At 33.9% G+C, this 17497-nt stretch overlaps 2 protein-coding genes across 3 annotated transcripts; one reads left to right on the top strand and one right to left on the bottom strand.

The window, feature by feature from the left end:
- Nucleotides 1–14: 14 nt before the first annotated feature.
- On the bottom strand, nt 15–4101 carry LOC132170894 (2-methyl-6-phytyl-1,4-hydroquinone methyltransferase, chloroplastic). 2 transcript variants are annotated; one of them, XM_059582039.1, is made up of 4 exons: nt 4013–4101; nt 3208–3782; nt 2149–2455; nt 15–471 (listed from the first exon to the last, which is right to left on the bottom strand). In XM_059582039.1, the coding sequence occupies exons 2-4, from the start codon at nt 3765–3767 to the stop codon at nt 316–318; spliced, it is 1023 nt and encodes a 340-aa protein (XP_059438022.1). In that variant the 5' UTR covers nt 3768–3782; nt 4013–4101; the 3' UTR covers nt 15–315. The 2 variants fall into 2 exon arrangements, with proteins under 2 accessions (XP_059438022.1, XP_059438023.1); XM_059582040.1 differs by having other exon boundaries at nt 3972–4040.
- A 7237-nt stretch (nt 4102–11338) lies between these two features.
- Nucleotides 11339–12491, top strand: LOC132169055 (ammonium transporter 2 member 4-like). The gene is made up of 2 exons (XM_059580145.1): nt 11339–11396; nt 11935–12491. Exons 1-2 carry the CDS (start codon nt 11339–11341, stop codon nt 12489–12491), a joined length of 615 nt encoding a protein of 204 aa, XP_059436128.1.
- The last annotated feature ends 5006 nt before the right edge of the window (nt 12492–17497 follow it).

The following is a 17497-nucleotide window of genomic DNA, read 5'->3' as shown; positions in this document are numbered from 1 at the left end:
AAAAAGAAAAAAAAGAAAAGAAAATGATTACATGTTACACAAAATGTATCTGCATTTCTGTGTCTTATTCAGATGCATATCAAGAGAGGAATTCTATATATTAGCATTCCTTCTTACAAAACTTTGAACAGTAGATACATATAAATGAAAGTCTGGCGCATCTTCTTGACAGGACTTAGAAGAACATGAAAATGAAATGAGAAACATAACAGGACACATGTAAATAGGAACAAGGACATAGTATAGAAGAAGATGCATTGATATAGAAGACTATCCCAAATCAGCTTCAACTGCCATAACAGAAATTTCCACCTCTCAGATTGGTTGACCTTTGGGTACGATCTGATCTTTGATCCACATGTAAATAGGAACAAGGACATAGTATGCTCCTGCCATGGCACCCAAAATGAGGCGGTAGAGGAACACTAAAGGATTTACAGGCTTTTTTATATCCTCTACCTTTGGACCAAGCTGCATTAAAATGGAAAACCCTCATATATATCAAAAATAGGGACACGAAAAAAAGAAAAGAAAGATATATATTTTAGCATTCTACAATATTGTCCAATAGTAGCATGGAATTTTGTGGTCACCATTCTACAATATTGTTAACCAAGGAAAACCAAAATTGGTAGGATTCAGATCCAAACAATTTTCTGTCAGCTGCACAAACCTTTTTTCCGCCATCCAGCGAAAACCAAATGGTAGCAGGTCTTCAATAAAAGTTTCTTGAATTATGTCATTTGAATATGGGATGATTTTGTTTTTTTGCTATTATTTGTGTCAGGACAGCCTGAAATTTCTGTGTTGCAAAAGGATATTAGTGCTTTTAGTGGTGGGAATGGCAGAATGAAGACATAACTGGCAATGAAACAGAAACCTGACAGCAAAAAATATCTTTTTAGTTAATTGAACTCTCCCTTATATGCCTGGAACCTATCTGCTTTCCAGAATTCCAAATATTGGAATATTTTCCCTTAAACTGGGGTAATCAGATCCTTTCAAAATCGAAAATTGAAATTAAAGTGCCCAATACAATAATAAAACAAAAGGGTTCCAGGACTCATTCCCAAAATTCATGTATTATGAAAGCTCAAACTAATAGAAGTTCAAGTTTCTATTTCTGTCTACAAACAAACATATTCTCTTATGAGACCAAACTAACTCAATTAAGACAAAGCTTCAGTCCATCATATGCAACAGACACAAAAATCTTCACCCAACCACGTAGAAATATTTATGAGGTAAGAACAAGTGTTCATTACAACGGTATGACATCAGTTCGTTGATTCAACCATTCTTCTTAATTATTTCTTATTTTTTATTTTCAAATGATTCCACAATAGCAAGCCTCCATCTGTCCAATTCTCTGAGCCAAACTTGTGGATCTTAATGCCCAACCATGTAGAAATATAGAATAATATGCATGATTAAAAACTCATAAGAAACTAAAGATTTCAGTGATTTACTTCATTTCATTATTCCTTTTGTATCACTCTTTCTAAATGCTACACATAGTTAGAGTTGTTATCACTATCATTCTTATTTATATTGTTTTTGTTTATGGTAACTTAGGGATTTATGTTGCTTTAGATGTTGATACACGACATTTCTTGTCTCTCTGTCAAAAACACGAACAACTATACATCTCTCACAGAATACAAATCAAAGATGGAGCCAATACAGTTGAGACAATTGGTATATGGTCTAGCTCTTAGACATCAATTGCCCAAACAAATCAAAGTCGAGAAGGAAAAGGATCATTACAATAAAATGAAATATAGTTGCATATTTAACCAGGATATGTTAGCATTACAATTGACCCAAACTTATCTAAAAAAAAAAAAAACATTACAATTGACCCAAGCATCAAGATAGAACCAAAAAGCATGTTTTTAACAGACATAAACATCTATACATTTAAAGAAACTTGTTAATGGAATTAAGCCTTCGCATGCACTAAAATAGACCCATTACAAGTGACATGTGGAAAGGGTGTAAACAACAGAACTTCTATGTTAAACTTTCTAACAATATCACCAACTGCATCACCACTTCAAATGCTATTTAAACCCACAACGAAATGTAATCCTGATGGATTGGCCAAAGAGCAACATAATAAAGATTCGAGTAAAAAAGAACAGTTACCTGCAAAGGAGAATCCCCAGATGCAGGTTTTACACCTGTAACGGAACATCCCATGATCAACCCATGGCGACGAACCCCACGATACCATTTTGGGCCAATCCTTTTCAGTTGGATATCCTTAAATCCAGCATTTTGGAACCACTCAATGTACTCTTCCTCCTTAGGGAAGAGCATCCACACATCTGCAAAGAAGCGAGACAGCCAAAACGTAGGATAAACAGGACCAATTAAGCATGCTTTTCCTCCAAGTTTTAACACTCTGTATGCTTCCTTGATCCCACGCTGTGGGTCTGGCCAGTACTCAATACTGAGAATGAAATCATATAATCCCAATATAAGAGGCAATACCAAAAAACTTAGTCTCTCACTTAAGATCAGCATATATTTTTCCTCTATTATACATTGAAATAACAAAACCTGTATAGAATCCAATTGACCCAAGGGGTTGGCAGAAAATAGGCCCAGGAGAAGAGAATTAGTATTTCATATTCTTTATCATTTTATATGCACAATGCTTTTACCATTCATGTGCATTACACATACCCTATACAAATAAGAACACATTTAACTACATGTATCAATTGGTTAAATACTAAACTTCTAATAGGATTTTGACTAACTCGTTATTAAATGAAGAGAACATATTTTTAAAACAAACTGATACATATTCAATCAAGAGAATCCATTTTACATTTTTCCCTTCAAAATCAAGCTCAAGCACAATTTTGATCAATTATATTCGTCTGGCTAAGCAAGCACTTATCTTCTATTTTTTCCCCTGGATGAGTGAGTTTGGCTACAATGGGCGGGGAAGGTGATTAAAATGCCAAGCATGTGGAGAGGGATATTTACCTCAAAGGGACCCAGAAAGTTAACAAACATGACCAACTGACCAAGTAAAATATGATATACAATCAAGACCACGATTCCAAACACAAAAAATCATGAAATGATTAAAAGAATTGAAACAGGGGACAGAAAACTATCAAAGTATACCCAACACGATAAAGTGTAAAGAAAAGGTAGAGTAAGACCAAATAAGAAGATTACACAATATACCTTCCCGCAGATACATATCTATCTGCATAATCAGTAGGAAAAGGGAGATCTTCTGCGTCGCCCTCAATTATTTTGCACTCCTTCAAGGGCTCCTTCTGCTTAGCCTTAGCAAGCTGATGAGGCGACTGATCTAAAATTGTAACATTTTTGGCATCCACGTGCTTAACTATCCCCAAAGTTGTAAACCCGGTTCCACCACCGACATCTACGACTAACATATTTCGGTCACTGAGGTCAGCAGGCTCAAGTGCGTCCTCCCTCATGTCCTCAGTCCAATGCCCAGGGTTTATGATATGGTCATACACAATTGAAAGGAACCTATAGAACCAAAATGCCTCTTGCTTGTGCTGTATGAACCTAGGCTGTGAAGCCGGTCTCGGAGCCGATACACTACACATGGGCACCATGGTTCTACCCTTGGAAATCCTAGTACAAGACACCAAACCCAGCTTGGGAAAGTGCCTCCCACGAAAACCTGACCCCATAGAACCTAACCCATTTGGGGTTATTCCTCTGATGAGTGTGAGGTTTTCTGCTCCACTGAGCATTGCAGAAGCCATCAATATCTCAAAACACTGAAAACCCACAAAGGAAAACTAGTGAATTCGACTTGAGTTGAGTGATTTGATGAGTATAAAGAAAACCCACATGCAGATTCCTAAGCTGTAGCACTCTTCAATTTTAGTTTGTTACTCGGTGAGAATCATGCGCTTTATGAACACGTGGGGAAATGCACTGAAAAAAATATAATAAAAGAAAAGTACCCAGTGGAAGAAACCTGACAGCAGCGAGAAAAGGGGCTTACCAGATTCGTCACTTTGTGGGAGAGACTAGAGAGGAAGAGAACGCTCACCGCACAGGTGGTGGAGTGGTGGAATGCAAACAAAATTTATGTGGTTTGTGTGCAACGAGGCAATCTTGTGGTGGCATCACTGGCATGTCCACGTCGAAAGAATAGATTTACTTTTTTTCTTAAAAATAATAATAAATAAATTCCTAAATTTTCTCACAATTTCAGTTCATTACAATAGTTTTCAATTTCAGAAATTAAGTTATTATGTTTTACCTAACTTTCAAATAAGTGTTTCCACTAATCTACCATTTTATTAATTAATGGTGTATCATATAGACCGGGAAATTACAATAGTTTTCAATTTCAAAACTTAGGTTATTAGGTTTTATCTAACTTTCATTTTGAGTAAGATTGTTACACATTGAATCTTGGTGATCTACTTTAATCAAGCGAAGTAGTGACTTTGAGATTGATGTGTAGTGTGTTGAGATCCTAAGGTACTGAATAGACCAAGAAATTGTCTTTTCATAAAAATACTGTATATTAAGGAAAGACAATAATTCCTTAAGACTACTTGGACTTTGATTCTAAATCCTAAGAAGTTCGTAAACTCAAATGTAAAGTGACAATTACTTAGATGTATCTAAGAGAGAGACCTGTCATCGGTCAATAGTACTTGGTACGTTGGGTAATCAAATATAACATTGTGGGAACACCGACTTCAAGAGGGAATCCAAATTATTTGTCAGAGAACAAAGAGATAATAAATTTTATCTTGTTTTAGATTTTATGGATATTATTTTTAGAGTCTTCGCCTGAAGAATTTTGGTTGGCATACCAAAAATATATATATGTACTTTTCATATGTATGAGAATAAACGTAAAATCGGTGACTCAAGGATAAAGATGTAGATAATTAAGTGACAGTATCCTTAGGATTTGAAGAGTCAAGTAAGTAGAGAAGAGCCTAGGCTCTCAAATCACTCAATTAATCTATAAAGTTCTCTTGATAGTTAATTCTCAGAAACTCTCTAAGAATTAATAGTTCTTTGTTTTAACTCATGAAGAACAAAAGTTTAAGATTTGAAGAGCCAAGTAAGTACTCACACTCTTTTGGTTATTATTAGTCATTGGTGAGAAGATTTAGAGATCTCTATATCTTTGAGATCTATTGTGTTCTTGAAGAAAGAAAAACTTGTTTTTCGTATTCTTGAAGAAAAAAAGAAATTGTTCTTCTTGTTCTTGAACAAGAAAGAACATATTCTTGGAGAAGCAAAAATAATTTTGCAAAAAGATAGGAGTGGCCTTGATATCCAAGTAAGTGTTCTTCGTTTTTGCAATTTAATTTTAAATAATAACTGTTCTTCACATGTTTTTTTTGTAAATGATCTTGGTATGGTAATTCGATTTCTTTCGCTGCACGAATTTCTGATTTGCAATCCTATTTCCAACACCAGCGACAACGCCTATAGGTTTTAATGCAGAAAGCTAATGTAGGTTATAGTTATCATGTATGGTCTACCCAAGATATTATCCTTTCTCAACAAGGTTGATGCTATCCGAGGGACTTGACCTCGGGTGGCCCACGATACTAATAGTGTACGGTAGTGACCTGCCAATCAAACCTGGTTCAACTGGTCGTGAAAAAACCATTAGATTCAATGCCCATATAACACACTCACATACATTTGACCATAGAATCAAGTATATATAGTAAGCCCATGATTATTATACTTCACGTACTGGTGTACCATGCCATACAATGCATCTCTATTAATCAGCTATTAAGGCAATTACCAAGTTGCGTAAAAGTAATTATGCTCATAACACACACATGCTCAGTCAGCTGATGTATCGCACGTTTTAAAGGAAAGCAATCAGAAGTATTTACTTACCTCGTACACTCGCTTAATTCCCTCGACATTTTAGACTTCTGCTATAACGAAACATAGATTATCGTCATGCGCAATACTAGGGTGTCTATTCTAAACACACAAGGTCTTATCGAGTAGCAAACTAGCCTAAGGTCACAAAACCCCTATTTTCACCCATTCTAGACACTGTTCACATGTTCTGGCTTATGGCCGAATGTTCGGTCACAATGTAGAGAACATTTAGTTAGTGGCCATAATGCATGCAAAGCTCCTATCTCCAAGGTAACAATTCTCATCTTAGGCTCTTCATGAGTGCATGTAAACATAATAAACCATAATAGCATGCAAATCTAGGCAAACACTGGGTGTGTTTTTAAAAAGTTTGAAAACCCTTTTCTCTTATTAAAGAGAATGATAGCACAATTTATCATGGTATTTTAAAACTTGTAAAGAACATGAAAATCATAAGTATATATAACATGAAAACCAAGTAGACTGAGAAGAGCTTACGATGAAGATGACAAACCACTTCCAAGCCTTCTCCTTCTCTCTCAAAAATCTCTTCTCACTCTAGGGTTGGAGTTTTTGGTATAGGGATGGATTTTGAGGCGAGAAGAAGGGGTATTTATAGTGGGGGAGGGCGTACATGGGTTTGAGAAGGTGGAGAATGGATTAAAATTGCTTTTCAGATTGTCACCAAACGTTCAGTACTTAGGTGCGAACGTTTGATGTACTATTACACAGTGGTTCTAGGGTTGCAGATTGAACAATCGGTCAATACCCAATGGTTTAAAATTTAGTCAGGGAATGTTCGGTGAGAAACTGATTTTTGGTCTTTTGGGCTATTTTCAAATAAAAGATTTTTATGTCAAAAATAAAAAAATTAAAGATTTTTCACAAAAAGCAGAGCACTTTTATAACTCTTTAAATTTACTCGGGTGTTGATCGATTTAAAACAAGTGGTTATTTTTAATAAATTATTTTCTTAAGGGTTGGTATTTTGAGGCATCACATTTTAAGTTTGTATGACCCAGTTTTCATCCGGTCAAAGCTTTAGGGTTAAAAAGTTAACATAATCTAACATACCTTAAAGCTTAAAATAGAAACTCTCTTAATTTATAGATAATTATAGAAACCAAATAAAAGTGTTTTCTCAACACGTACTATCATTGAATTCTATAAATAACTTTTAAAAGAGTTTAAATTTTCAGGTTTTACACTGGCAGAAACTACCAATTAACCTAATCGCCTATATGCATTATACCTAACCAGAAGCAAGACACATAAGTTAGTCATAAGATAAACGTAAATCAAGTATTCCATGTGTCTACATGGTTTAATGCTCACATATATCATCAAAAACATTTAAAGGTGATATATTGAATCGTAAAACTGTTTGATTCTTGGGGTATTACACTGATAATAGGTCACGAGCATTGACCTAGCTAGATGATATTTAACTTTTTTTAAAAAAAAATTATATTTAGGGACAATAGCGTCCAATTTTAAATGTCGATGTTGATATTAGTTCATTACTGACGACTTTTAGGTCGACACTAATGATTTTTTAATTTTCAATTAAATATAGCATCAACGGCAACATTTGAGTCGACACTGATAGTTTATTATTAGTGTTGACTTTTGTCGCCGCTAATAGCAGAAACATCGTCACTAATAGGTTATTAGCGGTGACAAATTAATGTCGATGATGATATTAATTTTTTTTTTATCATTAATGTCGACTTTTTAGTTGACGCTAATAGTCGATTATTAGCGGCGACTTATAAAAGTCATTGCTAATAATCCAACGCTAAAAGCAAAATTTTTGCCATGGATCTTAATGCCAAATTATATATATATATATATATATATTTTAAAAAAACTAAAACATAATTATATATGTATTTGAAAAACTAAAACATAATTATATATGTATTTGAGTATAAAAAAAAAAATGATTACTTTGTTATTATTATTATTATTTTTTGAAATGGTACTAATCAATCAAGCAAAAACCAGCAAAGCAGAAAAGTTGAATAAATATATATTTAATATACTATATCACTTAATTATATTCGAAGTTAGTTGATTTTGATAATTCTTTTAAAAAAATACATTTAACTCACGAGAAACGATAGAATTCATTCATTTTTCAACAATTTCTTAGCAATCTCCATAATAAATGGATGAATCTACCCTTGAATATTTGTGGAGGAATAATTCACATCAATATTTTTTTCATCTTTTTTCAATTTCATCTTATAAATTCAATAGATTAACCATTAGATTTGTGAATTCACGTGAGCTCCACACGAATTCAATAGTCTACAAATCTAATGGTTAATTTATTGAATTTACAAATCTAATGATTTATCTATTAAATTTGTAAAAAACTATGGTTTGAAAATGGTTATGTAACATGCCTCCTTAACCTATATAGCATTAATTATATAGTCTCAAAAAGTTGTGTGTAAACTAGTAATATATCCTTAATTCTATTTTTTTTTTCTTCTCCATTTCCGCTTTTTTATGACAAATTATTCATACATCTTTAAAACCTTAAACCAAATTAAATGCTCTTGTATCGTTGGTATCCATATATATACGCTGTCCCTTCCATCACTATGTTAGTCTGAGACATTGAAAGTTTTTCGCATCCAGAAACTTAATTGTGATACTTTATTATGCAGATTCCTTATCTCTTAGCTTCAAATGGCTACTTGGATGAGATGAGGCAAACCCATGCATATATAGAGATGACTGCCAATAAAAAACGATGATGATGAGGGCCACAACAGCAACTGTACGTAGTTAATAATTAATTGGCTCCCAAAGCACACGTGCCGTAGGAAGTATCAATGCTTGGCCGAAAATTAATGATGTTTGGGCGGAAATTCCAGTGCTTTAACCTTTAGTCGAGGGATTCTCCGCCAAATCAACAACTAGACACACGCATATGTTTTCTAGTTAGCGGCATTCATATGTTTTCCAACTGCAGTCCAAGTAGACACTTCTGCCCAGTTGCAATCTTTCTCCCATTCAGACAGTGTCCAATCACCATACCCACGGGACTATTCTAAAAGACTTATGAACTCCGATCCCCATTTGAAAACCTAATAAACTCTCTATTTAAAAATGGACAGAAATTTTCTCCAAACCAGTCTGAAAAAAATATCTCCAACCTATTTAAAATAGTGCAAAGTATTTATAAATATTTAAAAGTCACATTAAATTTAGTCTAGACTGGTTTAGAGAAAATTTTTATCCTTTAAGAATTGTGTGACAAAACTTACTACATTATAACTCATTACAACGAATTACAAGGATAATCCCACCAAACCACTAAATTAGGATTCTTTTGAACTCATTGATGAAGATCTTGTTTCTCGAAACACACACAAACTCATCTCACATATGTGGAACAAGAATTATCAATATGATAAATACATTTTGATCATTATATGTAAATAATAAGAGAACATAAAATATGATCATTGGAATCAACTATAATAAAAAGTACATAGATGGAAATAAAAAAATAATATAATATCAGCCCATAATCACAAACAATACCATTTATGTGAGCCAGAATATCAACCAAAAATGTACTCCCCTTGACTACCATTACAGCATTACTTACTTCTATTTAATTTATTTCCCTTTTAGTCACAAAATGACAAGGAAAGGCAACCAAACATTTTAAAAAATATGTACAAGATATAACAAAACATATGCCTAAGGCTAAAAATATGTAAAAATGTCAACTAGTATACAAATATGCAACCACATAAAATTTCTAACTCAAATATGCAATTTCAATGTACACATCATGTCTTCCCCTCACTCATATTTCAACTTACACTCACCAAGAACAAATTGAATACATAATTCCAACAAGAGATACTAAATGATTTAAAAGCACTCATAAATGTCAAGTGTGAGATGAATGCTTGAGGAGGCAAAAAAAATTTAAGTCAATTTTCACCATGGTGAAAACATGAGTTACAAACTTTTAACAACACTTGCATGATGCTGTGAAAGTGATTGTCAATAAGTGAGCTTAAAACCTTAAATTTTGCAAGAAGGTTAGCCATACACGTACAAGAAACCGCAAGCAAGTATAGGAAAGGAAAACTCCAAAGACCAAAGTCAAACCAAACTACTAGGACCTAGATACACTCTTATATGCACTCTACCTAACACCAAGTACTAAAATGTCATCAAAATTAATCCATTTACAATGTTCGCTTTGTCGCAAAAAGTGAACATTGGCTTTGTCGATAAGGACATATAGATGGCAAATTTGAAACATGCAATGCTCACCTCTTACTATATGTAGGAATAACAGTTTTTTTCTATAGTCAAAGTGTGCTTCAGTGACTAGGGAGAGATATGACATGAAATGCTAGTCATAGGTTCAGCTCGTTTGTGGTTAATTTGGTCCATAGAGTTGTGCTATCCCCGCTAAAGATTGCCTACCAAATACGTGCACATACAGTCAAACTCTAACTTATGACAATCAAATTCTGCAAGTATTATTAAAGTTTTAATTACTACTTATGCACTATTTTAAATACCACTTTACATATAAAATTACTCATCTTGCATAACACCTACATAATGCATCCATAAGAGCTTACACACCATGAAGCACACTAGAGGAAATCATACACTCAATATAGGCCTCCACACATTTTTTATAATTATTAAAAAAACAGAAGAAAAAAAACCCCACAAAAGGTAGAATGCATGAACAAATATATATGATAACGCATAATGACATGCAAGATGCAACATGACATGCATAATGCAACAGGAACATGCCTTGAGATGATGAATGTAACACTAAATGCAATCCTAGGGATAATATGCAATGACCTAAGTTAATGCAGAAATAAAATTTTATCAGCAATCAAGCTTCATCTTTTTTAGTTTCCACTTCTTTGAGCTTTTTAAAGATTTTATTGTTAAGTTTCTTAAATTTAGTATATTCCTCAAAAAAGCTTATTATAAACTGCTTGCAAATTATCATCATCATAAAAAACATCCCGAGATGACTTTCCCGAATCTGATGAGGCGTACCACTAGCCGTGAAATCTCCATTATTGTCAGATACATCACTTAAGGTCATATTTATGGTCTTTCTCTGGGATTTCTTATAATTCGGATACTCAGCTTGGATATGTCAAAAATCGGAACACTCATGACGTTGAATGAGTTGAGAGTTCTTATCTTTCTTGCTCTTGTCCTTTTTTCCTTGGATAGCTCCATCGGAGTCACCCTTGGATTTTCAATGAACTTGGAAAAATTGCTCCTACCCTTTCCTTTCTTAGTTTTGAGGAACTTTTTAAATCTCTTGGCAATCAATGCCAATTCCTTATTATCAATGGATACCTCATCAGATGAGTCACTTGCCATTTCCCTCACAATCTTTAAGCCAAGTTCTTTCTCTTAGGTTGAGGCAATGACAAATCAGAATTCTGAAGAGATCCTACAAGTTCCTCTATTTTCATGGTGTCAAGGTCTTTAGTCACTTTGGATTATGTTTTGTAAATATAACATCAAAGTATTTTGTGCATTGAAGTTTTCAATGTAAAAACATGTATTTTTTTTTGAATTATTTTAGTTTCATAGGTGAAGAAAAATTTTCTCAACAAAAATACATATCTATATAGACATGTTTGTGTTCTAGATGATATAGTAGGGGTATTTTACTAATTAACTAGATCTTCAGTACAATTGTTTTACTACCAACAAAAGAACAAAGATTTGCAAATAGTGCACGTACCAAACCCTGTCATACATATACATACAAATGTGCTGATTTTAGAATCCTATTTATATACAAATGCTTTATATTTTCATATTCTTGGCTTTGGTTCAATACCATATGCAATTTTTTGTTCTTTTTCTTTTTTCTATTAGCGATGTTGGGTTCAAATGCCTCTAATTCTTTAGCATTATGTTAGTATGTACATTGCTGAAAATATACAACATATTTAGTAACTAGTTTAATGACGTTACATGGAACACACAAGCACCTAACTCTATTTTGAGCAGGAGTTGTGCAAGGTTGGGCAGCAATTCTAATGGGAATCATGTCTGGAAGCATTCCATGGTATACCATGATGGTCCTCCACAAGGAAATTCGGTTCCTAAAGCAAGTAGATGACACTTTGGCAGTCTTTCACACCCATGCTGTGGCTGGAAGCCTAGGCGGCATTCTCACCGTCTTCTTTGCTGAGCCCAAGCTCTGTCGCCTCTTCTATTTGGTACCCAACTGGGAACACTATATAGGCCTTGCATATGGGCTAAAAAATGGAAAATCCAAAGCGGGGTTTAAACAAATGGGAATTCAAATTCTAGGAATCTTGTTTGTTGTATCCCTCAACATCTTTACCACAAGCATAATTTGTTTGTTGAATAGGTTCTGTGGAATTCCGCTTATGCTGTCTGAGGAAGAGTTACAAATTGGAGATGATGCAATTCATGGAGAGGAGGCCTATGCATTGTGGGGTGATGGGGAGAAGGAGAGGTTTATGAATAATAAGCATAACATTGTCTATGGTGACAACTTCCAATCAACGGTGCTAAAAGGTGAAGTTCAAATGGCTTGATTTTGGTTATGCTTATTTATAAGAAAAATGTGGGAAATGAACAATGTAATAGGGCTTTGATGATGTGTGTCTACTTTCCCTAATGTTTCTTCTACCTTTTTTTTTCCTATTAAGTTTCAGTTTATGGGGGATTAGTGATAGGGCTTAGACATAAAAATAACTATGATGTAATGATCATTCGTTGTAATAAAAATTAAGCCATCATGTTGGTTTCTTGAGATTATGCCTCTAATTTGAAGATACTTATATGCTTAGTCTTTTCCTTTTATTCTCTTTTCTTTTATATATATATATATTTTTTGTTTCGCAAGCTATGTTCTTAGCTTTCTTTGTTTTTTTTTTTTTCTAAGTAATATACAAAATAATGGAGTCTTTCTCACTTTTGATTCGAATGGAAGAAAGCAAAGGGGTCTTTGTGGGAATGATTCCAAAACCATTATGGGAAGCAACCCATTTGGCTATATGGTGTGTTCTTGAATTGGCACATCTGTGATCTTAGAAGCTGTCCAACTAGGGAAGAGTTGAAGCCTTTAGTAAATTTCAATAATAACTAATGCTATCTACCAATCATTTTTTAGGATTAAATTTTTTATGGCTAGGGTGACCATCTAGGAATTTTTGTTAGATATGGTGTCCAAAACTCCAATTGATTGGATGGTGATAAATATTATTTATTAATCTATGATTATCATTATAAAACAATGGACATATACACTTATATTCTTACATGACATATATGTGTAATTGTGTTTACTAAAGGCTCCAACTAGGGGAGAGTTGAAGCCTTTAGTAAATTTAAAAAATAACTAATGCTATCTACCAATCATTTTTTAGGATTAAATTTTTGATGGCTAGGGTGACCATCTAGGAGTTTTTGTTGGATATGGTGTCCAAAACTCCAATTGATTGGATGGTGATAAATATTATTTATTAATCTATGATTATCATTATAAAACAATGGACATATACACTTATATTCTTACATGACATATATGTGTAATTGTGTTTACTAAAGGCTCCAACTAGGGGAGAGTTGAAGCCTTTAGTAAATTTAAAAAATAACTAATGCTATCTACCAATCATTTTTGATGGCTAGGGTGACCATCTAGGAGTTTTTGTTGGATATGGTGTCCAAAACTCCAATTGATTGGATGGTGATAAATATTATTTATTAATCTATGATTATCATTATAAAACAATGGACATATACACTTATATTCTTACATGACATACATGTGTAATTGTGTTTATCCAATTATATGCATGTGAGATTCCTAAGATGCATTGTAAATGGAATTAAGAACTTCATTTAGACTATAACATATCTGATAAAATACGAGAACCGTGTTCTACCCCCAACAACAACTAATCTGAGCAATAACTCACTAACAATTAAAAACGTGTATAACGGAAATTAAATCATCACAACTACAACACAAAAATTTGTTTACGAAGTGGAGTTGCTCCTGAGATCGAGCGCACCTGTGCTCGAGCACCTGCGTCACAAGATCGAACGCACGCCTACGCTCGCGTGCACATTAGCTAAGCTCGAGCGTACATCCTTCGAATCGAGCGCACACAGGTGTACAGTGCACGACAAGAATCCATTTACAGCTTGAAATGGGTTTTCAGTCTCCCAATTGGACTGGGAGACTAACCTCCAGTTTTCCTAGGGTTTCTAGGGTTTTGAGGGTTCTCCTAATCCTTATAAATAGGCCTCTAAACATTGTAAACAGACACATTGCTTCCTAGAGCTAAAAATAAGAAAATTGTCTTTGGAGCTTAGAAGATCATGAGCGGCTAAATCAATTGTGGGGTATTGATGTAACCTTTTCCAAACACAATGGTTTGATTGTATTTAATTTCTAGTTTTTCAATTTATGCATGTTAATTGTATAACTCTGAGAATTGCTACAATTGATTTATGTTCTTCATATTAAATGTAATTGTTCTTAATTTCTAAATCAATATTAGTAAAATTCTTATCTTGTCTTAAAAAGTATTTTACTGTTATTGAACTCAAATCCTTCTTATTTTCTGTGATTATAAGAATGATGGTTATACAATGGTTTTTAATTGACATGCAATCAATAGGGTTAGATAGACCATACCTAGGAAAGACGGATCGTACTACACCCTAGTTTAGTGTAATTTAAGTAGACGATCTGTGCCAACTAAAGATGGGTTATGTTATTCCATTGATTGTATAAAACTTATTAAAAAATTAAATAATTCATACTTAGGGAAGACGAGTCGTACCGCATCTTAGTGGTTAGGTGGACGATCCGTGCCAACCGAAGATGAATTAGTTTTATTCTTCAATAATGTGTTTTCTTGTTTAAATCATAACATGCATAGAATGAATTGCTAGAATTAGATATGGTTAACCATTGATGTGCGGATAGTGGTGAAATCAATACCTTACTCTCTCTCTCTCTCTCATATATTTACTCTCTTTCTTTTCGTTTATTTCATGCACTTTGAATTGACACAAACAGATCAAATCTCTTTTGAATTAAATTAATTTTAATCTTTCGAATTTTGATAATAGAACCCCTGCAGTCCTTAAGGTTCGACACCCTCAATATAGCCCCTATCCTACGGGATTCGTCCTATTGCGAGTGGTAATTTTATAATTGATATTTTTTGTCACAAAAATACCACATCAACCTACCTGAGATATTACCCCTTCTCAGCAAGGTTAGCACTATCCTAAAGGACCTGTAATACAATGCCGATGCCCCGACCATTGTACGCTACCATCCATAACACTAGCAGCCCGACCGAGTCTGACTTCGGGTGGCCTATGCTACTAATGATGTACGTCCTGTAGTAACCAATCGTTAAGGTTATGTCGGTCAGGAAACATGTAACATCCCCAGTCCGTTAAGACTGAGTTTGCCACTTTTCTCCTTTTTCAACAAAAATTCTTGCAAAGATCTATAAGGTCTATCAGAGTACTTGATTTTAAAAGATACAATAAATGCGTAAAACATTTTTTTTTCAAGAGATTTTATTACAAGCGGAATTAGAAAACATTAGATTTTAGTTGCGGAATATCATATCATTACAATAACTTATATGAAAAGACTTTGAAAATTAATAATTATTCCCACCCCATTCCGGCCTCCTATTCCAGCATCCTTTCTACCTGAAAACAAGAAATAAAACTGAATGAGCCCAAAGGGGGCCCAGCAAGTAAAATCCACAACCATAAATAGTTTTACTCCTTGTTCTCAGTTTTGAAAATCGTTTTCGCAAATAAATATAATTCTAGCCATAATAATATCTGTATGTACGGTTGCATCTCCCGTAACATATACATACTATTACATCTAGTAATAGATCATCGTTGTAAATCATCTTTATAAATCATCATCATAATGCATCATTATAAATAATCTTTGTAAATCATCATAGCATATCATCGTTGAAAATATAGTATCATTTTCTCATAATAAGGCCCATGTACACTATTACCCCTGTGCACGAGGGTTGCGGGTCCTTGTGACCATGGCACTGAACTGTGGCCTCAGCCATGCCCGACCGTCAATTAACTCTTTTTCTTGGTGCACTCAACGGTCTGTTGATGGAATACCACCTTCTGGCATAGCCTCCTTCAGTGGTTTCGCCTCCATCCGAGTATCGGTACCGAACTCTCATCTTATCTTATCTTGGGGCCAAAAATACTCTCCTCCATACATGTGCCCTCATTTCATAAACATTTATCTCATCTCTTGTACTTTTCTTTGTACTTCTTTTGATGCATCTTAGGGCAACATGTAGGAGGGTTTATCATCATTTTTCTTTCTTATAATCATCATCATTTCTCAACTTTCTTTTCTCAAATTGAAAACCTTTTCAAATATAAACTTGTTGTATTTAGAAAGCGTTTAAATAAATAGAAACTTTCTAGATAATTCTTTTAGAAATCCTTCATGCATGCAACATAACTTCATAATACATAAATAAAATAATCATTTACAATTTACTAAAGAATGAATAAATAGCATGACATGAAGTAATTTTAGAAGGGGTAGTGAATTTACTTACCTCTAGACTGAAGCTAAAAGTGGTATGAAGGAATCTAGTTGCTCCAATATGACTAACACCACTAGTATATCTTTTGAAACTAATTTCTAAAGTCCGCTATCTCTTGTGTTCTTTCTTTCTTGTAGCGCTTGGTCTCGCCCTTTCTCTCTCTGTTCTGAGTAAACACTCTTAGAAAGAAGAAAGACCGAGTAAAAAGCGGAAGAAGGAAGAATATATGCAAGAGATGGGAGAGGAGATGAGTGGTGAAAATTGTGAAGGAGAACAGCTCTATTTATAGGAGAAAATCAAACACTATTCTACCTTCAATTTACAATTATACCCTCATTTTACTATTTCACCAACCCTATACTATTTCACCAACCCTATACTATTCTACCAACCCTATACTATTCTACCTCTACTATTCTACCTTCTTATTATACCATCCTTATACCTACCATTTACTATCCTATTATTTCACCAATTACCATTCTCTAATTACCACTCTCATAAATTTTCCAAGAATTAATATCATTGCCTAATATGAATATTAATATAATCATAGCATAAATTTAATATCTCTAAAATAAGACTTTAAAAATCTGGGGTGCTACAAAACAACCATTGGATCCAAGGCCCATATATCACACACACATTTGACCATAAAGTTAACATATATAGTAAGCCCATGGCGGTTATCCAGCACGTACCGTTGTACCATGTCATACGATGCAATTAATCTTGTCTGTATTTTACATGTGTGCTTTACAAGTCTTAGTGTCATTATCCTTGTTAAGTAGCACATTTTTCACAAAAAACTAGAGTTCATGTGCAGCAAGGAGTATACTGTGAAAGTTGTAAATATGCATGTTTTGGTACACAAAGATAGTTGTGCAATGCGGGAAAATAAATGGCGAGCATTATGTAAGTTAAAACTCACCTAGGTCGTATAGATTCTTCAATTAATCTTCCAA

Source organism: Corylus avellana, chromosome ca2 (genome assembly GCF_901000735.1).
Source record: "Corylus avellana chromosome ca2, CavTom2PMs-1.0".
NCBI classification, from domain to species: Eukaryota; Viridiplantae; Streptophyta; class Magnoliopsida; order Fagales; family Betulaceae; genus Corylus; species Corylus avellana.
The sequence above is the reverse complement of the archived record's forward strand: the minus strand, read 5'-3'. Positions and strand labels throughout refer to the sequence as shown.